We start from the raw sequence: 26,702 nt of genomic DNA, 5'->3' as shown, positions 1-26,702 counted from the left end.
AAGATTGGCTCTGCATCTCGTAGTACCAGAGTGCAGTCTATTTAGTACCTTACAAGTTGACCAGTCTTCTGTGTGTCCAGGCAGGAGTTTCTCATCCGATATCAGCCACTGATTGATTATTTCAAAATTCTAGTATCTATACTACCGTCTCTTCTGAAAGAAATGTAAGTTTCTTATTTTCCTTTCAAAAGCTTACATTGCTTGGGCTTTACATGCTACAGCTACTCTGCAGTATAGTTTCATAATCTTCTAAGGTTGCCCTAATTCCATATTATTAAAGTGTGTGGGAAAGTACTGTTAATGTCTGTCCCATAAGTATGAAATTTCTTCTAGGTATCGTTTCAAAGGACTAACACTCAATATCAAGAGTAATTTAGTAATGTTGGTATGGAACCTGTGATTTGTGAAGGTTATATTATTTTTATTACTTTGTTTCTTACTCAATTAGCTAGAGAAGCCTAATACAAATCCTTGATTCTTAGCTGGTTTGCTGGGATAAACCCAAATGTGAATACAAGTGTTTGTACAGAGCAAACGTTTGTGGTATTTTTAGCTGATGCTGCAAATGAAAGTGGTTTAACAACATGCATTAGCATGCAGCTTGCAACCATAAAGTTCTTGTATTCTTTAGTTCGCCTTGTCACCCAGACTTAATTAAAATTAAAACAATGCTTTGATTGGGGGTTGTTAGTCTTGCCCAAGAATTGTGCATGCAATTTATTTACTGTCTTTCTATTTCAAAATAAAGTGTAGAATCTGTTTGACCATGTCATTTCATTCTTGCTTCTTTTTAGTGTTATCTGCTTCCAATTATTGCTTTGGCTATCTTCACAAGTTCTAGTTGTATTTTTAGATTGGCTCACTCAAAGACTAAATACAAAATAATTCTTCCTTTTGACCAACGACTAATTGTAACAAGGCAAATATACAGTATTAGAAATACCTTCAGTCACATCTGTATGTAAGAGTGCAGATAGAAATCAATTTTCTTTGTCAGATAGAAGGAAAAGGAAGTGACTGAAGAAAGAATGTTTACATTTAATCTGGGAACCTAGTTTAGGAATATAGAGTCCTGGCATTGCTTCAAGACTAATACTGCTTCCTTTTTTGTTTTCTCTCGCAATGCCTATTAAATATGTGTACTGTTATAAAGAAACTACATTTTTTCCTCTGAAGTAAATGACTGTTATCTTCTCTGTGGTCAGGAAATAAGGCATGAAACACTAACTTAAGGTTTCCTATCATTAGGTTTCTCTCCATTAATGACTTGTCTCTCAAGTGACCTTTATTTTGACAGCAATTCCGGTTCTTCAGAATCTAAGAGCTCAAAGGAGCAGGATTGTGCCCTTCCAGCCCCCTATTCCCCCCTGCAAGGGGTCTGCCCCTCCAAAAAAAAGCTCCTGGCATGATGCATCAGGAGGTGGGAAGAGGGAGGAGGGATTTGCCTACAATCTTGTACATGAATCAAAATACAGTCAAACCCCCCCCCCCCCCCCCCAGTGGGGTTAGTGGCGCAGAACTATAGAATTGTGTTGGAGGACCCAAAGATTAATTCTAGAGATAACATATTAATCAGTCCAGTGAATAATCAAATCTGCAAAAGGAAAACCCGCTGATGTTGAGGGCCATTTTTATCCTAAAATTCCTAGTTAACCTATTTCATAGGTTATGTTTTTTAAGGATTTCAAAGATTGAGATCCTGTTTTATTACATTTTACACAACTAATTATATATCAAGATATTATTAATTGCACCCTAAATATTTTATGCTAAGGTTAATAGGTCTGTATTACATTTATATTTCCATTTAACGTTGGTTAATTTCTCAGATGTTAGTTATAGAGTCCAAAGCTTGTTTGGAAGCTCTTGCTTTGTAATCACAAATGACTTTATTGGCTCTGCACTGAGGAAAACGCACTTTTAAGATACTCACTGTTGTTATATTATTACCTTTCGGCATGTGCTTGATGCTGAGAATATTAGAATAGCATAAATTTACGTGCATCAGTGTTTAACTTTTAACTGTAGAAGAAATACCATTGAATCATTTAATATTGAAAATATTGGCCCTATTAATGAGTGACTTTTCATGTTTTACACTATAAATCTGATTATTATATATCTTACAGAGCAACATTTTGCTAATTTATGACAAAGAATATCCTATTTATTTCAATGGGACCTACTCTCTAGGAAATGGGTATAGAACTGCATATTTACCTGGGAGTAATACTCATTATGAACGTTATGCCTCTCTAGCAGATATACAAATGTACTGTTAATGACTTGTTTCTCAAGTGACCTTTATTTTGACAGATATGTAGAAATATATGAATAGTACTATTGAGAAATCGACAAATTTTGATCAATGCTGAATAAGGCTGGGGCACATTTTAAACAGATACCTTTAATAATGTGAAAATAGTTAGATTTTTTATTTAAATAAAAATGCAATTGGTATAAGAACATAATGCAGGTTTAACATATACACTGCATTTAAATTTTTTCTTAATAATAATATGGCATTGGTGTATAGCTCTGTTGAAAGTTGTTTGTCCTCATTTTACTTTTGGTCTTTTAGTTTCCAGCGTGTTGTCTTTTTGGTTTTGTTTTATTGCTTTTTCTTTAATTTTGCTTACCAGAGCCAAAGCCTTAGTAGAAGAACAGCGCCTTTTGTTCCTAGGGTTCAGGTAAAGGCTTCATCTGTCCAACAGAAACTAAAGTTGTGTTTTTCTCTCTCTCTTTTATTTGTCTTGGAAAATGCATAGTAGGAAAACGTCATACTTTTGATCCGTTTTCCAATTTTAATTTTTTTAAAATATGTTGCTTCAGATCATATTAACAAAGTTCATGTTGTCTTGTGAGCAGCTTGAAAAGTAATGCATGAAGATCAGAATATTAAATTAATATTTAAAGAGACAACTGGTTTTAGTTTTCCCTTTTATCTATATCTAATTATATCGAATTAAACAAAAACAGATGTTAATAGTGATAATTACTCCATGTTTCACATAATGCATACTTTGAACAAGGAATAGGGGATCTTGTGTTTATAATTTAGGAACTCATTATATCAAGGTTGGTGTCTCTTTAAATCATTCATTTTCATTACTTAACTCTTCCTTTTTTGCATTTTCCAAATGACAGTAGTTTGTTGAGTAGAAGATGGGCAAATAAATTTGTACCTTGTCTAACAAATTTGCCCCTTGCTTACATTTTGACACATTATTTCAAATTCTGAATACAAGTTCAATATTTTTTTAAATGATGCCTAGTACCAACTACATTCTACGATCTTATTTGGGTACAAGTTGTTTGCCTTTTTTCATTAGGAATCCCTTAAGGTATTGTAGATTAACCCAATTGTAGGTTGCAAGAATGTCATTATGCTTATCTTGCTTTGCTGCATGCTCTCCTTTTTTATTTTATTTTTTGTATAGAGAACATTACTTGCTTTTGTTGTAGAAATATATTTGAGGAAATGGTAATGCTTTATATAAATGCTTTCTATGTTTATACTTTTTATACTGTTTTATGGCTTAAGAAAATCAAAGCAGAATATTTCAGGTCATAATAGTGTCCCCCCCCCCCCCCCCCACTGTGTGAAATAAGTCACGGAGAACAATTGATATACGGATGGTCTACATATTAAACCTATTGACCTTAACTCTTTGGCTAGCATTAAATGTCTTAATGTTTTCACAATTTATTATGTCATCAAAATGAAAAAAAATATTTCAGGGTGAAAATAAGGGTTCTTGATAATAGATCATAACAGAGGTTTTAGGAATTCATGTTTAGTAGGCATTTTAAAGGTAGGAGTAAAAGCACTGATAATAAATAATTATCTGAGCAAGAGCTTCAGTTCAGCTCTAGATATGTCCTACCTGAAAGCCTTGAGAAATATATGAAATATAGTATTGTAGCTAATTTAGTGACAATATCATTAGAATGAATCATGCTACATCCAATCAGAGTGTTATAAAAAGAAATCATACTAAATGAAGAAACTAGCATTATGTGCCTTTTTGTTCACATAAATAATACATTTTAAGATGCAATACCATAAACACTTACTGTGGATGTAACTGTTGAATGCAAAATAATATACTTTTGAGTAGATGTTTGTTGTAGTGCATTGGAAGTGAATCAAAACATCTTAAAATTATTATTGAATTATTCATATGTTGAAGATGAGAGCAACCAGTCATTTGAATTAGGAATATCTAGATGGATGTAGAGAGACTTGGCTTGGCATGGTGGCCCTTCTTCCATTGAGTGTGGGGAAACACTTTATGGTGAAAACTCCTGCTACCACCAAAAGCAGCAATTCTTTCTACAAGGTCAATGACATCTATATATATTCTCTTCATCCTGCATTTGGTAATTGCAGATACAGAAAACCACACCACTGTGATTTCCTTCTAACGTCCTTCTTTTTTGTATACAGGCAGTTCCCAAGTTACAAACATTCGACTCATAGTTAAGAATAGGGCTGAGAAATCAGGAAGTGAGAGAAATCTAGCCATAGGAAAGGAAATTCATCTTTGTTCGTAACTTGGGGATTGCCTATATAGAATTGTTTGGAAACACAATGATTAAACTAGGATAAGAAAATATTTGTTAGATTACTGTATTAATTGTAAGTTGAATTTACTTTAAAGAAAAGGTTACGTGGCTGCCATATTGTTTTAAGTAAGAAGTATTAAGATACTAACCATATACTTGTATATTAACCATATATTTTGCATGCAGAAAAAATCTCAGTAATCTGGATGCATAGGTACTTCAATAGATCTGTTACAGTAATATGAATAGATATATAGTGAATAGGTATATACTGCCTGCAACCTTATTTTATAGCCTTTGATATATAATAATTAGTATAAGGAATAGGTTATTATTTATGAGCTTATATTGTTTCCAGCAGAGTGATCAACCTAAGTGAGTTTGAAGCGAGTTTTCCCTTAGAACCCACCATGGCTTATTGCACCTGCAACTGAAACCGGAAGCAGTTAGAAGTCCACTTTCCTTTTTTGCAAAAGTGCACTTTGACATCAAATGTGGGGTATGAGGAGTTGATCTTTCTTTTAAAGAAACTATACACCACTCCAAGTCTTCCAAGAGTCACAATTCTCTTTAATTCTGAACTAAAATGGGAGGTTCAGGGAGGTTTAACAAACTGGTGTAAGCAGCACAATAGAAGTAAACAATGCTTTTCTCTGTAAAAGGCTACTGTTGAACCAGAACGTACATAGAAAACTCATTTCATGGCATTTATTGTATCATATCATCTTATTTTGCAACTTAATTACAAATCAGAATGATACAATATCTCCATTGCAGTATCAAAACAGCCACAAAGCTAAAAGCTAAAAATGACATTTATTGAAAGTTTACCGGTACAATGAAAGAAATTGCTGATTGATATATATTTTCTCATTACAGATAAAACTGTGGTATGACAAGGTTGGTCATCAATTGATAGTCACAATTTTGGGAGCAAAGGATCTTCCTTCAAGGGAAGATGGGAGGCCAAGAAATCCTTATGTTAAAATTTACTTTCTTCCTGACAGAAGGTAGGATGAAGGAAAGTCTTTATTAATTTAGCAGATGTTAATACCTTTTTTCTGTTAGTAGTGTTGGTAATTATAGGTGTTGTTAGTAAGTAAGTAGTAAAAGTTTATTTGTATACCGCCCTCTCTCCCGAACAAATTTGTGTGTAAAAAGTAGTCGTGCAAGAATGGGTAGCACATTCGTGTGAGAATATCGTTACATATAATGGCACACATTCTGTTAAATGCTGGAGTTATATAACTGCTTTTAGCAATGAAAAATTTATGATTGCCATAGTCTTCCTAGAATGGAGGAAGAAGTAGCATTACACAGGAATACTCATTTTCAAATGTGTAACAAACCCCTCCAGACTACTGAGTAATCATATATTTGTAACTTTCAAACTGTTTACATGTGGATACTAAGAATTAGATATGACTGGTTCTTCAAGGTTAGAGTTTCTCTAATGAACAGAGAAACAGTAATCTGCAGAACAAGCCTTTATTCCTCTTTTGTGATCTTTGTGACTCACATATAACAGGATTTTGTGCATCTATAAGGACCATTTGGGACTTTAAAAAATGGAACAAGCAGGTTTTGGGTGGAATTCCACCCCCATTTAATACACATTCATTACAGTTTGTCTCCTGTGCCACTGAATCAGCAGTATTCTGGAACATTCCTTTTTTGTTTTCAATTTTTCTGTCTTTAGAATCTTTCTTACCATCTGTAAATATTTTTTCTTGTATATGCTTACTATTTCTTATTATTCCTTATATAATTAGATTATTGGTTGAGTCACTTTGTTGACATATAGATTCTCAGTATTGGAGAAAACAAGGTACTCTGTGCTCAGAGATCCAGAGAGGAGGGCAGATGGCTGGTACTAAGGAGATCTTGACAATCCATTTCCACTGTCTAACCTTTGCTTAGTCTTTTAAAATTCTTTTTTGTTTTATTGGTATCACCCTCAGTATCAAGAAAAAGGCCTTCTGCACTTGTACTAAGAATTTTTCCAGTTCAAAGGGAGAGATTGTAGCTATAATCTTCAAACATTTTTCTCAAAGTGTTGGGCCATCGTGCATCCAAATATGGTTTTGATTCTGTCCTTCAGTGTGATTATCATTCCCAGTCATGGCCCCAAGATTACTCAACTTGATTACAGCTTGCCAATTGATATGCTGTATAACAACTCTTTATACATTGACTAGACCAGGAGTGGGGACTAAAAATTGGTGAAGTGTTCGTAGTATCATTTGGGTTTTTTTTTTAAAAAAAATTCTCATATATATATATATATAAACAATTTCTTTCCTTTGAAAAATATTTCTTTTTCTTTCTTTTTTTTAAAAAAAAAACAATAGGGGGAGGAAGAAGAGGGATTTTACACAAAGAATAAAGAAAAGCCCCATGCATGCTCCCCAGCCAAACCCACCCCTATCACTGCAAAAATCCCAACCCCTTCCCTTCAAAGAAAAATATGCCAAGCAGCCAGGCAAAAAAATAAAACCCAAAATTTTCCCCAGTGTCCTCACCAGCAAGGCAAGAAAGCAGTGAGGCAAGGCAAAAGGCAAGCCAAGGCAACCAGCAAGCCAAGCAGAGAGAGAGAGCAATCTAGCCAGCCCACCAGCACCCAGCAGCAGCAGCAGTAGCAGCAGCAAAGGATGCAACCACAATGGCTGCTTTAGGGGCAGTCCCCCCAATATACCCTCCCTGTCCAGTCCACGTCACTGTTTCCTTGGCCTCCGATTGGCCACGGATCACCTCACACCACCTCCTCCAAAGCGTGAGGAAGAAGTTTGCAGGAGTGGATGCCACATGGCCCGAAAATGAAAGCAAAGCATGGTGCTTGTGCAGCTTTCTTTTCATGTCATCCGAAAATGGCATCTTTTGTTTCATGCATCCGAATAGACGATACGAAGCAAATACACAAATGAAACAGATGAAACAAATACCGTGCACAACACTAATGGCTATAGTGTATGGAAATGGGCAGCTTCATGCCCACATGTATGGAAATGATGATTATGTTTGCAGATAATCTTTCTTTTACCCTCATTGATGCAGCATCAGCTTTTGTGGATTATCACTTTGTGTGTTCTATTTCATAATTGCCTCAAGCATCCGTTGCACTGAATTCAATACTGTTGCTATAACATATATTCATGTCAATATTTTTCATGAGATCTACCTTTTGCATTTATATTGTATGTACTACATGCGAAATAAAAAAATCTATTATTAAATAATTCGGAAACCACTAAAATGCATGTACTTTGAAGTTGTAATATTTTCCTGTTTTATAAGTTTCATAGGAATTGCCTTTTCTATTAAGATAGGCAATGTTGAGGTTTAATTACTCCTGGTGCTTCCTTTCAAGTTTAAAGAAAAAGCAGCTTGTTCTATTGAATTATTTTGCCTGACAACAAAGCAGTCTCTCTCTGCTCTTCCCTCTAAGGAATAAGCTTAGTAGGCAAAAATACTTCTCTTTCATATGGAAAAATAACCTGCTAGAGATAAATTGCAATTAAACAGCTCAAACATTTAATTAGGTAAAGATGTAAAGCTCTGATGAAACAATTTTGAAGGAGAAACTTGTCCAATATAACCTAGTCCAATTCTCCTTCATTTTTTGATATAAAGTCATCAGTACTATAGACAAAGCCAACATATCCTGGAAGAATACTACGTATAGAAAAAGCGTAAGTGACAATTCCTAAAAACAGCAGTTGGTGGAAATCTATGAGAATGATGCATTTTGTTACACGAAAAGCTCTCATAGATCTCAGCCTATTTCCTCAGATGCAGAAGGCGTTACTTAAGTTGGAAGAGTCAAGCACACATAGCTTGATTGGGATAATTGAATATAGTGTGAAAGAACTGAAATATAAATGTACAGACAGTGCCCACTAATTACATCCTGTCTAGGTTGTACTACAGATAACTTTGCAGTGATGACCCAATTCACCAGTCATTAGCAGATGATTAATTACATATGTTAATTGATTTAATGCAATGATGTGCCTTAGAAGTAACTAGTTGCAACTGCTATTTGTAATTGGTTCCTTTCTTCAGTTACTATGATGTTACTGCATTGTGTTACTGTTCTACACCACAATTTTTGCAATGTAACTGTAACTTCTTTTATAGTTAGACAGAGGGGTTTCAGCGGATGTACTGCCTCATGCTTTGTTGTGGCCTTTGCGGCAACAAAGATGTAGTGAAGAAGATAAAAGGAGGAGAGTGTGTTTGTACCAGAGTCTAAATGGCTTTTACCATATAGATTTTTCCCTATAAAAATAACTAGAAAGTTTTTTTTCTGTCCAAAGGAAACTGATTAAGGGTAATAGAGAGAAGAACAAATCAATGCTCATTTAAATAGTGTCTTCATATATTCTTTGTATAAAATTTGACTCATAGCTAATTAATTGGAGGACACAGAGATATATAGATTTCTAAAACCCTTTGAATATTTAATTAATTTTAGTGATGTGGTAGATCTTCTCCCAGCATTACCTTTAATGATGGTAACATTTATTTTTTTATCCTTTTTTCATAATGTAATTTGAATTTCCATTTTTGTGGCGGTTGAGACTAGAATTGTGCACATTATGAATGTGTAATTTTTTAGTTTGTTGCTAGATCTGGGAAGAAAACTAGGATTCAGTAACCTGACCACAGGAAAGATTTGGGAACTTATGTGAATAACTTATTCAGTTGGAGTGTGGTCTAACATGGCCCTTCATAAAAAGTCTTTCTAGTGCTTGAAAATCAATATATAGTCCAGTCCACTGTAAACTTGAGACCTTCATCATTAATTAATTAATTATCTAGCTATATATCTATCCCATTCTATCTCACCCCGAAGGGGACTCAGAGCAGCTTACAGTTTGGCAATCATTAAGTATCATTGCCTGACTTTAAAGAGCCCCCCCCCCCCTCAAAAAGTGTACACAAATCCCTTAGTATTGGGGGCTTTATGAAATATTTGAAAAAAAGCTTGCTTCATTACAATAAATCTTAATTTAGTCATAAATGGTAAAGTAGTTCACAACTTGTCCTTAAAAAAGGTAAAGGTTTCCCCTTGACATAAAGTCTAGTCGTGTCTGACTCTGAGGGGTTGGTGTGCTCATCTCCATTTCTAAACCGAAGAGCCAGCATTGTACATAGACGCCTACAAGATCATGTGGCTAGCATGACTGCATGGAGCGCTGTTACCGACATAGTGGTGCCTATTGATCTACTCACATTTGCATGCTTTCAAACTGCTAGGTTGGCAGAAGCTGGGGCTAACGGTGAGAGCTCACCCTGCTTCCTGGATTTGAACCGCCAACCTTTCGGTCAGCAAGTTCAGCAGCTCAGTGGTTTAACCCGCTGCACCACCGGGGACTCTTCGCTTGTCCTAGCTTACTAGCTTGATAGATAAAGCAAACAATTATTCTAAGGAGGTTAATGCCCACTGTTCCAGTACACTAATTAACCAGGATACAAAGTTGTAAATGAGACAATTAACCTAAAAACATGGGGGCATATAGCTGGAACCTATATCGACAATGGAAAATGGAGTTTTATGAAAGCTAGATGAAAGTCATATTTTGTAAGAAACCCATGCAATGTAATGCATCATGGTAATTTACTAAATTCAATTTTTAAGCATAGCATTTTTGACACAGCTAATGCTTTCTGTAGTCTTGAGTAGGATTTCTTTTTAAAGGCCTGTAAACATACAGGCATGAAATCTGAAATAGTATCGTTATGGAAACGACAGAGAAGTATTACATCAAATCACAGGTTTCTGAGTCATTTCATGAAATATCTGGAAGTCATTGTACCAAGGTAGCTGAATAAGTTTAACTCTTTTAATTACAAATCACAACAGCATCTGATTAAACAAAAATTTAGGGAATGAGGCAGTTAAACATGGCTTGGCTCCGTAAAACTTTACTGATTAAAATGACCAAAACATGTTATATATTTCAAAATTTAGGATGCTATTTATTTCTAACTGTCCACAGGGGCCCTTATATTGCAATGTCAGAAAGACCATTGTTAATTTTATACAGAAGAACAAAGAATTTTTATACAAAAGACCAAATATTCACAACGACAATTCACTACCATAAATAACTTCTATAAAAAATAAAGGAGGTTTGAATATTTTAGTACAAAATATTATCATGCAATCTTCCATCTGAAATAAGAATGACCAGCAGACATGTACTTACTTGCGTTTTGATTGATATGACTAATGAAATAGGGAAATCTATTTGAAAACTTGAAATCATTTTTGAACATATTGCCAGTCCATTCCTTAGGAACATTTTTAAAATATTGGAAAATTCCAATGCCATGCCATAGTGCACTGTTTTTAAGCCATTCATTATTTTTTTACAATTCAAACAAAAGGATTCAGTTTCAAAACTGGAAAGGCCATGATCTCATTGGTTAAAGGTCTGCCTTATTTAAAATGTTTTCTGTGTTTGTCTTTTCCCTTACACAACTGAATCCCACTTCTAGTGTAGAAATGATTTCTTGCTTTTTTGGTAATTTGGTTTTTATTTATTTTGTGTCAAAAGCATTGCACAATAAATAAGTTTAAAAGTGATAAAATAAAGGAATCACAAACAGCTAAATAGTTTTACTTGCAATAAATAGGCAACTAGATGGTTAACAGGAAAGTCATTGGGTTGTTGTATGTTTTCCGGGCTGTATGGGCATATTCCAGAGGTATTCTTTCCTGACGTTTCTCCCACATCTGTGGCAGGTATCCTCAGAGGTTATGAGGTATATGAACTTAGAAATGAACTAAAAGAAAAACAGAAAGTTAAAAAAATTAACAGACTTTATTATGGTTTTAAGTGCCATAAATCTGTTAGGCTTCAGAGCATTACAAAATTATTTTCTTCATACTAGCAGATAAACCAAAGGGATTCATCAAAAGGACTGAATGTGTATTGGATCTTTGTTTCTGAAGCAGCCATCCCAAATGTCATATGACAAGTCATTTTTGGGCCTGAAATTCTGTTTGAAATATAACACAAATGTCTCTTTTAGAAAATGTGATATTAGGTATCCCTAAAAAAAGCTGTTTGGATACTGATGTGCTATATTCATGCTAAATCATTAGTACAATCATACAGTTTAGCATATAAGATTTATGTTTACATATGAAAATGAATTTTTAGTGTTTTTTGTAGACTTTGTCTGTCTGTCTGTCTATCTGTCTCTCTCTCTCTCTCTCTTTATATATATATATATATATATATACACACATACAGAGAACTTCCTGAATCCAAACAACAACCAGATAAATCTTATTTTATACAATCGGTGTTTAATAGGATAACAACACTTTCAATTCATATATCTCAATTTCAGTGATAAGAATAAAAGAAGAACAAAAACAGTAAAGAAAACTTTGGAACCAAAATGGAACCAAACATTCATTTATTCTCCAGTTCATCGGAGGGAATTTAGAGAACGAATGTTGGAAATTACTCTTTGGGACCAAGCACGAGTTCGTGAGGAAGAAAGTGAATTTTTGGGAGAGGTATGCAGTGTTATTCAATAGTTTACAATGAATTGATATTTTAAAATCACCCTTAAGAAATCTGATGGAATAAAATTCTGTGCTATTGGGCAAAGAAAGCGTATCTGTTCGCTGATGCTGGCATAAAATAGTGGAGATTTTGCATACATGCTCTCAAGGCGAAAGTAGACTTTATCAGCAAACAAAAGAATAACAGCAACACTGAATCAGCAATGTGCAAAAGCAGTCAACACGTGATAATAGTTGAATTGACACAAGGTCATCCTTGACAGCAGTGATGGACAACTGCAGAGGCAGTGGGAACCCTTTTCCACTCACCTACTGGGATACACCAGCATGCCCAAAATCATTTCACTTCCAGTTTTAGAGTTTAAAGGGCCACATGAAGTTCACATGCTGCATTTTGCTTATCCCTTTTCTCTATAGTAAATACCCAAAAGAAAACTGACAGACATAAAGACCATAATGTCATCTGCAGTATAAATACCAATGCACAACAAAAACAAGTAGAGTAATTAATGTTGGTTCTTTGCATATATAGTTACTGGAATGATACTATGTTGCCTGTGGACTAGGACAGGATGGTCCTTGTTCAGTAGCTAACTGGATCTTATTTATTTTCTGGTAAAAGCTAGTCTCTACTCTACCTGAGGGAATCTTCTGGGGAGGATATGTGTAGGAGTGTGTCATGACTGAGGTGCTAGGCGCCATATGGGGAAGGGACAGGTCCTGTATCTGGGTCATTCAGTCCCCCCTCCCCCAGTGTTGCTTGAAGCTGCTACAGCAAAAGTACATTTTTTCTCTTCTTGTCATAACCCATCCTGGAGTCTGACAATTCAGACAGAGAGGGGCCACCCTATTTAAGACAGGCACTTCTTCCACGATGGTTGTCCCCAGGATCCTCCACTAATGCCATAACAACAGGCCTGCAAGGCACTCTCACTTGTACAAAACTCTGCACCACGCCACAAAGGAATTTGGGTTACATCAGATTTACATTAGCAGAAATGTCTTTCATTTGCTCGCTTTCCTCAGAACTACTTTTTGGCTGTAACAGCAGAAGGGCCAAAAAAGGATGAAGAAATTGTGGTAGAGCAAGCAGAAAGCATTTCCCCACTCTCAGTAGAGGGGAGAGGGTGGCAGTGGAGACCCTTTGCTTCTGCTTCAATAGAATTTGGCAGTGGAAATGTTTTACTTGCTTGGAAAGTTTTCATAAGGCGTAGGGAGATGAGAGAAACTTAAGAGCAGCTTGAAAACAGACAATAGAACATTTGTCCTTATTAGCAGTAGGAGAAAAGGCTTTGGAATGATTGGCATCGGCAACTCCTTTTTTCTCTAACCTCAGTATACTTTCTGAGACAAAAAGCTTCTTGGTAGCAAATGATTGAGTGAACATTATAGGCTGGAACGTTTTTGTATTCAAAATCAGGAAAACACACATCTTGGCAACACCGGTAATCTTATCCTCACATTGGATAGGTTGCACTGTTAGTTGCCTTAGCTTCTTGTAACAAGCTCTCCATATTTAAATGCTTTGTTCATGATAGATATCACAAATATGCATTTGCTATGAAACTAGTTTGATTGTCAAATTGACTCTGCAGAAATATATGAATATAATTTTTGCAATTTAATAGATCTCTTTGATTCCTTTTTTAGATTCTAATTGAATTAGAGACAGCACTGCTAGATGATGAGCCTCACTGGTACAAACTCCAGACGCACGATGTCTCTTCATTGCCACTTCCCCACCCTTCACCATATTTGCCACGCCGACAGCTTCATGGGGAGAGTCCCACAAGAAGGTTGCAAAGTAAGTTATGAATCTCTGAATAGAATAAAAATTAGACAGCAAACAGACAATAAGAGCCAGCATCAGAGTGACAATTTAAATATCTTAACTGAGTTTTCAGGTGTTCAGGAAAGGTAGTATTGGGAATTGTTACATTAAAAGCCTTATTTGTGTCTTCTGTTTATTTACTTTATAATATAATTATTTATGTATAAGTATGCTTTTTGCATTGAAGCCATTATATTTTATGACCTTTATGACACATCATCATAAGGAATCATATACAAAAATATGAAGGAAATTAGAGTGCTTCATGTCATTATGTACTGGTCTTATCTGAGCTAATTTAAAACTGATTGTAACCCTAGCATGCAATTTTTTTGGTAAATGAAACCTACTATTATTTCAGTCGCTCCCATTTCTTCTCTTTCCCCTTTTTAACTGATATGTTAGTTCCTCCAGCAAAACACTTCCAGTATTCTTATTCTTTTAAGCATCTAATTCTTTTAAGCATCTAATTCTATTTCTGCATTCAGTCCCCAAGTTACAAACATCCAATTTACGAACAACTTATTGTTAATAACTGAGACAACAGGAAGTGAGATAAATCTATCCCCAGGAAGGGAAATTCATTCCTGAAAGAGTTATCATGGGGAAAAGGTGTCTCCACTGAAGCTTTCTCACCAGTCCTTGTTTCCACAACACACCAAATCTTTCAAAATCCAATTATCACAGGGACAGAAATTGAGGTAAAATCTTCTAACAGGGGCACAGACAGCAAAGCAAACACGACAGGTGTGTTAACTCTTTCCTATGCTACCAAAGTTTATTTCTTTATATATAGATTTGCTAGAGTTACACTTAAAAATGTACCTATTCCGATTTATATACAAATTCGACTTAAGTATCTACAGAACCTATCTTGTTTGTAATTTGGGGACTGCCTGTATATGGATTGTAACTATTATTTTTTATTTTGTATAGACTGTTCTAATTTTAAATTTGATCTGTTGCAGTATCCTTTTGTTGCAACAACATTTACAAACCTGAAACAAAACCTAAAATATTTAAAAAAATGTTAACAAAAATATATTACCCATCTGAAATCTAGCATAATCCTGCTTTCTAAAAATTATCAAAACAGAATACATTGGTTCCTGGTATTCACTCAGTTTGGCTCCATGGATACCAAAATCTGTGGCCATTTATGTTTCTTTATATTCAGTGGCATAATGTACCTTCTTTGAAATGGCAAAATTCAAGCTGTGGATGGATCCATGGATAAGGAGGGCCAATTGTAGTAAGTTTCTAGAATATGTTTCATTTTCAACATAAAATCCTGTTGATTGGAAGAATTTCTTGTTCATTGTGTATGTGTACTACTGGTTTAAATCCAATTATGATTTCCTTCCAGAACACAATCCACTGAATAAATTGTACTTTTATAGGTTTTACCACACTAAATTCCCATTGAATAAGTAGGCGTACTCTAGCTGGATTAACAGGTAGATTTAGGCTACTATGTTTATTTCATTTACATATTTATATGAGCCCCTTTCCTTTAGAAGAACATCCAAGGAACATTTGATGTATTAATGGAATTGTCAAAAGGAGCTTCAATGAAATATAAGGATCCTAGATATGGAAATCTATTTTTTGCATTATCTATAGTGTAGTGCAAAAATGATCAACTTGTATTTTGTCTGTGGGCTAGGGGATGTGACTGTTCTACCTTCTTGATAGTATTTTGGGTACTAGATACAATCTGAACACCTCATAGTTGAACAGATACTACAACTAAAGATGGAAATTCATATTAATTGGTTCACAGTTGCAAATCAGTCATCTTAAATAGCTCTCTTTTACATGTCCTGAGGATGCTGCCATTAATTTTCTAAATGTTTCCATTTCTGGTATTATAAAATAAATAAATACATGGCTTCTATTTATGTGTATTTAAATTTTTCTTTTTGGATTCCATTCCATACAACATCTGTTTTGTTACATGTATATATACAAAGCCTAACCTGCTTCAAAAAGCAATTAGAGAACTATATGATTTCCCAACCACAACAACTTAATGGAATCTCTGGCTTGAACCCAACTGATAGTCTGAATGGAGTAGATAGTCTGAATGGAGTAGATCAACGGGAACCTCATAAATTTAAATGCATGAAGTGAACAGAAGAGGCCTTCATGTATTGTTTGTAAGCTTGTCAAGGAGGTCAGTCTTTAGGTGATAATGATGATTATGATTATAATATTTATTTCTATCCCATAATTTATCCCAGAAAAACAGCTTACAATAAATAAAAAGATGTCAGAAATTCACACTATATAAGATAAAACAGGATAAACCATCAAAAATTAAAATCTGATGAAAACATACACCATTTAAGCACACACACACCAACACAGCAATTAGCAGTGTCTATTGTATTGTGCAAAATGGCCCTTATATAGACATTAATCAATGTTTGTCAGAATGAAAACGTCCTTATTTCTCTTTGAAAGGAAAATAGAGGGGATGTCAGTTTAACTTCTTTGATAAGGGAGTTCCATAGCCAGCATACGCTCCTTCAAATAAACTGAATCTAAGCTGTGTCGGGTTTTAAATGTTATAAACAGCATTTTGAATGGTGATCTAGCAGGGTTTCTTGTATAGTCTTGTTGTATCTTGGAAATTATATCTATCTTTTCACTTTGATTATTTAAAAGTGAATACTTCTACAAGTAATGGAGTTCTGGCATGTCCAAAGTATGTGAATCTGATATTCCACAAATATCTACAAATAGTATGAACTAGAATCTCATATGCCCCAGGTGTTGTGCATGGCCAGGAACTATGGAATTCATGATCTAAGACATCTTCAGGGCACCAGGTTGCCTGCCTGAACAATAGATGAAGAACCTGGGGCCCTTCTGATGTTGTTGGACTATTGCTTCCATCATCCCCTATTGGTATCTGGCTGTGTTAAAGTCTAGTGGAATCAGGAAAACTACAGGTTGACTACATTCTGCATAGAACTGTTACAAATATAGGATACATTTAATTTGAATAAAATTTCGAGTTGATCCATTGAAATCAACAGGTTGACTTTTCTCTGCACAGAATTGTTATTGATATGAAATTAATTCAATTTTAATAAAAATTACAGATGATCAATTGAAATCAACATTTCCAAAGTGTATTTCATTAATTTCTGTGGGGATTAATTAGAAATAAATAAGCTTGAAGTAATAGCAGACACTTTTGACTAATATAATGTACAGTGGTGTAGTAATTTCATTTGTATAGTGATAAAGCTCTAATTGTGGATAATGTATTAATGTAAGTACATAAAAGTTAAATAATGACACTTATTCATGCTACTATAGATTTTTTTTCCTTTTATGGAATCAGCATCTCATTTTGCTGGTTTGCTTGTTTGAATTGCTTCCACCTAGACGATACCAATATAAATTATTAATGCATACCTATCAGTGCATACGTTTTAAACTCATAGATGAGTTATTTGAGGCTGCAATTCTGTATATACTTACTTGGAGAGAAATCTGTTAAACTAACAGGGGCTTATTTTCAGAAAACACATAAATCATCTGGTTTGGGGATGTTATAGCATATTATAAAGTACCTGCAGTTAAAAACAATACCTGTCAAGCAGAGAAAAACGAGAGTGACTGGGGCAAAATATTTCAGTTCTTCCACTACAGATTTTCAGAATGAATAGTTACAAATTTATGAATATACTTTATATTGCACTGGCACTTTTCAAACATATAATACAACATATGGGTTCAATTGTAAACATTTTGGCTTAGGTTTAAACATTCCCTCTTCTTAAATTCAATTTTTGCTTTGGGAAAACAAGAAGTTGCCACGACATCTAACTATTATTTATTTATTTAAAATATTTCTATTCCGTCCTTTTCACTCCGAAGGAGACTCAGGGCGGAGCACAACATATATACGGCAAACACTCCATGCTGGGACATAAAATAATTATAAATATATGCAAACATTAAAATCAGTTATACCTACTTTAAAGTCAGCTATTTAAACTAACTCAGGACACCTGCTGGCTCCAGTTAGCGGAGTAGGTTTCCTATTATTGTCTCATTGCACTAAAGTTTGAATAAAGTTTTATTATTACCCCAAAGGCTTAGTCCCACGGCCAGGTCTTTACCATTTTCTGAAGGACAGGACGGAGGGGTTACCATAACTAGGTAAAACTGTGAGTTGCAATTTGCTTCAAAACCAGAATTGGGAGTGAAACTGTGGTTTGTACAGACTATTATTCCAGAATCCAGATTAACCATGTAGGAAATGGAATACAAAGGCAAGTGAGGAAGAGAAGTGAAAGACAAGACATAGTTTCTGATAGATAAAATATAAATGTGTGAGCTAAGCCTGTATTGCAGCTAGGTTCAATTCATAAGATGCTATGCAAGAAAAAAGTTGAATTTTGCTTTAATGAAATCCCTCACACTTGGGAGCCAAATGCAGTTTATAGTTCTAGCCATGTTAGACCTGTTCAATCACTAAAATTTGGTGATTCTCCAGTTCTCATTGATTCAGTATGTCTATTTTAGTTGAGACTAACAATTTGATTTTGTCCGATTTTTGAACCGATGTAGGAAAATATGCAGGTTATACTAGATTCAGCTCTTTTATCCAGGTGAGTTTCTGTCATACGCCTCAATTGACAATCCAGTGTTATAATTTTCCACTTAGCAGAGTGCTAATTTAGGAGTATGACATAAATGGATAATAGATCTGAATCACCTAAGTAAAGTATCATGGTTGAGTAGAACATTAAATCTACATGTCCCACATCTAAGGGTCTGCAAGTTAAGTTAACTTATTCGTGGCTTATCTGATATGTAAGGAAACTTGGCATACTATTTATTTATTTACTTTATTTTTACCCCACCCTATCTCACCCCGAGGGGGGCTCAGAGCAGCTTATAATTTTGGCAAAATTCAATGCCACAAGTAAACAAGATACAAAGAGCAGCCAATGGAATATGTGTTAATTATTTCTTTAATTTCATTGTGCTATTGGCTTCCGTCTACATTTAAAATGAAGTCTATTATATGGATATGTGATCCTACTATGGTGATATGCTGTTCTGTCTCTCTGATCATAAAACCATCACAAAACAAAATATCAAAATTGTAACAACATCTATCAAACAACGACCCACCACCAAACGATACGGACACACTAAGTCTTGCTGATGACATAGCCATATGAGAGCCCTAGTAAAGGTATGGTAGTGGTTGAACTATCCCATGTCCCCTTCTCCCATATCTCACAAAACATTTATGCCTCAGAAGAGCTATTAGTGCCTTCTCTTAGTACATAATTCTACACTTCAATAAATGTCAAGAGCTGGTACTGCTACGCATGGAATTTGCTGTAAAGAGTAATATAGGCCTCCTGCCAACACAACCAGAATAGTTAGTTTACTTTAGAACATAACCCCCCTTTTTGAATAAAGAGCACAGGGCCACAGGAGGAATTAAAAATGTTGTTCTGATCGCAAAGGCTAGTCTGATTTATCAGTTATGTGAAGATGGGGGCCTGCATGGAGAGTCTATTGGTTACACACTTTTGTGGGGAGGAGTTCAAGTCTCATGATGATTGTTGTGATCACCCATACATACTATGGATAGTTTACGGGACATTTCTGTTGGTATCTTTGAAAATGGGAAAAGCTGTTTTTTCAATCTTCACAAGAAAAGAGTAACACTGTAACAGCAAGGAGTCTGGTGGTAAAGGGCAATATAATGCAGAATATACAGAAAATGTCTTGCCGTTGGAAGTTGTCTTGAAATGACCTTGAAGTTAAAGTGTCCATTTAAAAGTCTAGATAATTTGAAAGCCATAACACTAATCTTCTACAGTACAGAAGAGCTTCTTAACTATAGAATCAAGACATATTTGGATCAGACACTATTCATTAAACTCAAAGAGCACAGACATAGAATCAGATACTGAAATACCCACTTATACTCTCATATGCTGCTGTAGTACAACATGGCTTACATTTTTAGCTTGTTCCAGCATTGTGGACCAATAAAACTCACACAACACATTTTGTTGTAAGCTGCCTCGTTTTGAAAAAGACAGGATAGAAAGCTAGACAGATAGGTGATAGAGTGTGAAAGGTTGTTCTGTGGTTTGTACAGCTCCTAATACTCTTAGGCTGCAATCTTAAATTACTATTCTATTCCCACATGCAAGAAGAAACAATTTCAAGTTGAGTATAATGTCAACTTAGAGGGGGGTTGCACTTTGGGAGATTTTTGTGAAAAATCCAGTCACGTAAAACTTTGGTTGTTATTCAGGACCAAATTTGGACAGAACAAGTTAGATTTTGTATGTGTTTCTGTAATTAGTGGCAACAGGTGTAGCTGGCAGGCACACCTTTTTAGCTGGACAAACATACTCCTGGCCAGGCCACTGCTGAAACCTGGACATCCAGGCGCAGACCTGAATCCAGGAGCCTCTCTAAGCTGTGTGCCTGAAATTTCAGAGGGCTGAAACCCTATCCAAGCTTGTCTGGATTAAGCTTCAATTAAGTGATGAGGTAGCTCCATTGACAAAATTGCTGCTATCATCAGAACTAGGAAAAGCGGTTATCTCATGAAGTCTTTCTTCTCAATGTGCCCTCAAAATAGTAGGCAGGCTTATGGATACAGGGGGAGGGAAAGGAAGTGATTGGAAGTTCTGTTGTAATAGAAGGAATCCATATTCACTTTACATATAGTATCAGTACTATAGGGGATAAGTCCCACTGAATGCAGTAAGAATTACTTCTGAATAAACATTCATAAGATTGCACTTTACAGCTCAATTAGGTAATTGGTGGTGTTCCTTATAGAAATACTATTAAAGTTACAAATATGTAAGTCTCTAGATTTTGTACATCCCAGTTGCATGTCAAGAACTCACATGTTTTTTTTCTGATGTCACTCCATTTCATCGTTTGTTTTCCAGATAAAGGCTTTTATTCATATAATTCAGGTAAATTATAAGCATGTTGTTTATTGCTTGCATACATTAAAAGACTTTATTTTATGTTATTGATGTGCTTCTGCTACTTGTTGTGCCTATTTCCATTGCTGATTTGTTCTGTGGATATGTTTTTCTTGCTTTTCAGTCATAGGGCTTTTATCCTAGCAGTATTTTTAATCTAGTTGCCTTTGTTATAAACATTTTGCAAAAAATATCCCTTTATTTACCAACACCTTTAGTGGTTCCAACTCTATCTGAGAATATATAACAATGTTAACATTAGTACAATCTGTGAAAGGTCTGTTAAAAAATCTTTAAATTCTACAGTGATACCTTGACTTACGAGTTTAATTCATTCTGTGATTGAGCTCTTAATTCAAATTTATTTATTTATTTATTTATTTATTTCAATTATTTATACCCCTCCCTTCTCACCCAAGGGGACTTAGGACAGCTTACAAGTGGCAATTGATGCTGTTGCACCGTTATACAATGAACTAAAACGTTAAAACAGTTAAAACAGTTAAAACAGTTAAAACTGTCATAAAATACAATATACAAAGTTCTTATTTCAAAGCAAATTTCCCAATTGAAATGAATTGAAATGCTATTGATCTGTTCCAGTCCCTCTAGAGTGCCCAGTATACCACTAGGTCTCTAAAGGAAAGCATTTAGAAAGCTCTCCATAGAGAAGCATTCAGTGCTTCCCACTTCCACCCAATCTTTAGAGTAGCGGCAGCAGCAGGGAGGAGACATAGACTTATTGGCAGCAGAAGAGGAGGCCAGGCAACCCAAGACTCGCAGTGCTCTCTGGCTACTACAGGTGTTGAGTGGCCGCTTGGGCAGCCATAGGGAGAAGCAGGTTCCTTCCCACCCATCCCAGTCAAGGAAGGGGTTGGCAATAGGGTTCAAGGAAGGAAGGACATGAGTGGGGTTTGCAAAGAGTCAGAGAGATTGTGATTCCTGTCTTGTGAAATCCCGACAATTGGAGGAAAGTCCCTGGTATCCTGTGGTGCTGCTTGCTTTTGCTGCTGTTGCTCTTGCAGGAATGGTCCTTTTTTGCAAGCCAGAAGCCTGGAGAAGCTGCTGCTCTGCCTCTGCCACACACTGCTCTGGCCACCCTTGGAGGGAGGGAGAGGAGGAGGGGCTGGGCGCTTGACAATGGGCTGCTGAGTTGGAGGAAGTTCTGCAGTGGGAACGCATTTCTGGCTGGTGTCTCTTTAAGCTAGAGGGAAGGAGGGGTGGGCTGGGCACCTGACAATGGGCTGCTGAGTTGGAGCAAGTTCAACGGTAGGCACTTACCTCTGGTAGGTGTCTCTTTAAGCAAGAGGGAGGGAGGGAGGGAGGGAGAGGAGGGGCAGGACTGGGCTTCTGACAATGACACTGACACTGGTCCATAAGCTGTACTCCCTCTCCAGGGAGTGCTGCAAGAGGAAAGGAGGGAAGGAGAGATTCATGATCTAAGGGAAGAGACAAAGCTCAAAGTACCCACAGCTTCCAATGACTGCTAAGCTCCCTCAGGGACAATGAAATGGGCGCTGCCATTTTGTGACGAACTAGCTCATAACTCAGATCTGCATTCGCATTTCAAATTTTTTAAAAAATCAACCAAGTGATGGCTCATATCTCAAAAAACATGGAATTTGGGTCACTTGTAAGCTGAGGTATCAGTGTATTGTGAATTATTTAAAATGCAATACATTTAGAAACTGTGGAATATAAAATATATGAGCAATAATGTCTTAATGACATTGTTAATATACAAAATTGAATTTCTAACCATAATTTCTCTTCTAAGTTAGAATCTTCTAATCATTCTGTAAATAATTTTTAAACCTTAAAGCATGGATGCCTTATCTTTGTATACCTTCTTTTCTTCAATGTAGCTTAGCCATTGTGGGATGGTGGTTATGGTACTGTGATAGTAAGCATTGTGCTAGAAATCAGCAAAGTTTAATTTTAATTGCTTACTGTTGGTAAATGAACCATAAGCATTTCAATATTTTAGAATCCCCTTTGAAAGCTGGGAAACCATGAAATCATGAAGCAAACATAGATATCTGGGCAACTCCAGATGATCATATTTAGCCACAAAGTTTGAGATTTTCTACTCGTGGAGTACAGAATAAGTCATAAATTAAGGCTGGTATTTTGGTCCCACCCTTTTCACTTCTCTCCTACCCACTACTTAAATCCTGATGCCAGAATCACCACCACTCATTTTGGAACCTCTTTGACACTAAATTTAACAATAGGCTGAAAATGGTTCCTCACACTCCCTGAATAGGAAGAAAAATTACATCCAAGATTGTTTAACCATATTGGCACTTTAAGTTATAGATTGTCTCTGGAAGAGATACAAAGGTGGTATATTAGATTTACAATTGGAACTGTAACACAGAGACTAGAAACTGGTTTGCATAACTATCTTTCAAATGTAATAATATATATAGTATCTGTAGCATTTTTGTTCCATTTTCGTTCCTTGCCCTCCTACTGATTAAATTATGTTTCTGGACCTGGATGTAGTATTTAAGATTTGATACACTTAGTATAATGTAATATTGTTTCTCAAGTGTGTCCCAGGGTACAAACAATGAGAAACATTTGGCTCACCAGATAGTTTTTGAACGTCACTCTTATCAACCATGACCCTTGGCCATGCTGGCTAGAACTAAAAGAAGCTGAAATCAAACAGAAGATGGAAATGTTGTATACTGATTTCAGATCATATCAAGAATGTTTTGTTTTGTTTTAGCTTCAGCTCTTTATTGCCAAAATATATTCATATGATTACCTATCAAGACAATTACTTTATGATAATCCATTCTCTGTACTCTTTTGCAATTATTTCCAATTTTTATATCCCGCCCTTTTCACCCGAAGAGACTCAGGGCAGCTTACAACACTGGCACAATTAAGTGCCTATACAAAATCAATCAACAATACATAAAATCAGTTAAAACTATTAAATACACGATAAAATTACAGTATATAAATTTTAAAAATGCGTATGCTCAGATCCATAAGTCAGTCCGTATCATCTTTATTGTTTATTCGTTAAAAGCCTGGGCACATAGCCATATTTTTAGGGCTCTTCTAAAGCCCAAAAGAGTTGGAACTTGTCTAATATCTCTGGGGAGGGTGTTCCATAGCTGGGGAGCCACCACCGAGAAGACCCTGTCCCTCGTTCCCACCACCCATGTTTGCGATGCAGGGGTACCGAGAGCGGGGCCTCTCCAGATGATCTTAAGGATTTTGCTGGCTTGTAGGAAGAGATACGTTCGGACAAGTAGATTGGCCAGAACCATTTAGGGCTTTATAGGTCAAAACCAGCATTTTGAATTGGGCTCGGTAGTATATCGGCAGCCAGTGGAGCTAGCGTAGCAGGGGGGGTGGTACGCTCCCTGTAAGCCACCCCAGTTATTAGTCTGGCTGCCGCCCGTTGTACTAAATGGAGCTTCCGGGCCCTCTTCAAAGGCAGTCCCACGTAGAGAGCATTGCAGTAATCCAAACAGGATGTAACCAGAGCGTGGACCACTGTGGCCAAGTTAGACTTCCCAAGGTACGGGCGCAGCTGGCACACAAGTATTAGTTGTGCGAATGCTCCCTTGGCCACCACCGAGACCTGGGGTTCCAGGCTCAGCGATGAGTCCAGGAGAACACCCAGACTGCGAACCTGTGTCTTCAGGGGGAGTGCTGTAACCCTATACCCTGTTCGGCCCTGCGACTGACCAGAAGGACCTCTGTCTTGTCTGGATTCAATTTCAATTTGTTCTCCCTCATCCAGTCTGACACAGCAGCCAGACACCGGTTCAGGACCTGAACAGCCTCCTTAGTGACAGGTGGGAAGGAGTGACAGAGCTGGACATCATCTGCATACAAATGACACCGCACCCCAAAACTCTGGATGATCTCTCCCAGAGGCTTTATGTATATGTTAAACAGCATGGGGCAGTACTGACCCCTGCGGGACCCCACAAGACAATGGTTGTGGGGCCGAGCATGTGTCCCCCAGTGACACCATCTGGGAACGAGCCTCCAGGAAGGACCGGAGCCACTGTAAAACAGTACCTCCAAGCCCCATCCCGGCGAGGCGTCCCAGAAGGATACCATGATTGACGGTATCGAAGGCTGCTGAGAGGTTCAGCAGAACCAGCAGAGACACACTCCCCCTGTCCAGTTCCCAGCGTAGATCATCAACTAAGGTGACCAAGGCTATTTCGGTACCATGCCCCGGCCTGAAACCAGACTACGCTGGATCCAGAAAATCGGTGTCTACCAAGAATGCCTGGAGTTATGCGGCCACCACATGTTCCACGACCTTGCCCAAAAAGGGGAGATTGGAAATAGGCCGATACTGTCCAATTGAGTGGGGTCCAGTGATGGCTTCTTCAACAGTGGTTTGATCACAGCCAATTTAAGGCTCGCTGGAACAATGCCTTCCCGAAGGGAGGCATTCACCACCACCTTCACCCACTCGACCAATCCCCCTCTGGCTTCTCTCACCAGCCAGGATGGGCTGGGCAAAGGTGTAGTAATTGAATTACAATTGGGAGCAGGAGGGATGTTGGAATGTTCCTGTATAGTTTAGCTCCCCAGCAGGACAATTTGTTCATGATGATAGTCTTCATCTTATTTCCATATTTTTCAAAAAACTGAATATAGAACATGCATATATAATGAAGATCCTTTGCAGGACAATTGGTTCATAATGACACTTTGTCCTATATCTGCATTTAAAAAAATGATTAACAAATTGTTATTTCCTCTAAATATTTGTCTTTTCCTTTTTTAAAAATACATTTAAATTTTATCTTCAGAAATAGCTGTAGCCTTCCAGCTGTGTATCATGTAAATATTTTATACAATATGTCTTCAGTTGGTGTCTCCAACAATAGCAGTAGGATTTGGCAATAATCTGTCTGGAGCCTCATTTTATACTTTACTGAATCCGGACTAAGTGAATCGAATATTCATATATACCACTGATTTCTATGGGGCTTAGGTTTCGCTAACATTTTATGAAGCTGTCCCATTGCTTCTCATTTAATAAATCGTATCGTAATCAATGCAATCGTATTTCATGAATTAATTTACAAACTGTGTGATGACTTCATAATAAGATCTTTCACAGTGTTCTCTAGCTCAAATCTATTAGATACAACTCTTTGAAAAGTCTTCTAACTTTATGGAAGAGTTCATTTTCTATTTTTATCCATGAAAAACTTTATACCATCAAGGAAGAAAATGAAATTTTCTTGACTTTAATTGTTCTGCTAGTCATTACTTCCTTTTCCCTTTAGGTATTTAAAAACATCATTTTAAAAGAATTAAGAGAATTACAAATCACGGAAATATTTCTGATTGTTCAGTCAAGTATTTGTTTTATTACTATTTTTGTTATGCTTTCACAAAACAAGATGAGATGCTTATGCTGCAACCATTTTAATTCCTGTTTCTGATCCATGGATGTTTTATGTATTTCTTATTGTTAATGTGGGTCATGTACATAATTTATCAGCTGCTTTGCATACTACTTCAAAGTCAACACATGAACTCAGCTTTAGAAAAGCAATTACCTAAAATTATTCATCCTGCACGTTATTTTGGTTGCTTTTTGTGTACCCTAATTCCTTTCTTATACACTTTCTTTAACCTTTTATGATTTTGGACATGTTGTTTCTTTTTCTGTAAGCTTGAAACAACGTTTTGGAGTTGACTGGTGGGTGTAGTGAGTAGGAAGAATGCCTTCTCCAGATGTTCCCTGTTAGGTTCT

At 36.4% G+C, this 26,702-nt stretch overlaps 1 protein-coding gene across 19 annotated transcripts in view; it reads left to right on the top strand.

Annotated features, from left to right (window-relative positions):
* rims2 (regulating synaptic membrane exocytosis 2) overlaps positions 1–26,702 on the top strand; it is a 434,045-nt gene that overhangs the window by 239,392 nt on the left and 167,951 nt on the right. For 13 of the 19 annotated variants that reach the window (XM_062980098.1, XM_062980109.1, XM_062980104.1 and 10 more), the window contains exons 14-18: positions 2,643–2,690; positions 5,449–5,579; positions 11,935–12,106; positions 13,766–13,919; positions 20,906–20,932. In XM_062980098.1, the coding sequence (XP_062836168.1) occupies positions 2,643–2,690; positions 5,449–5,579; positions 11,935–12,106; positions 13,766–13,919; positions 20,906–20,932 (532 nt within the window). The remainder of the gene's footprint in view (positions 1–2,642; positions 2,691–5,448; positions 5,580–11,934; positions 12,107–13,765; positions 13,920–20,905; positions 20,933–26,702) is intronic. The other 6 variants (XM_062980111.1, XM_062980112.1, XM_062980113.1 and 3 more) reach the window with 2 other exon arrangements.

This window comes from Anolis carolinensis, chromosome 4 (genome assembly GCF_035594765.1).
Source record: "Anolis carolinensis isolate JA03-04 chromosome 4, rAnoCar3.1.pri, whole genome shotgun sequence".
Classification (NCBI taxonomy): Eukaryota; Metazoa; Chordata; class Lepidosauria; order Squamata; family Dactyloidae; genus Anolis; species Anolis carolinensis.
This window is presented reverse-complemented; position numbering and strand designations above follow the sequence as displayed.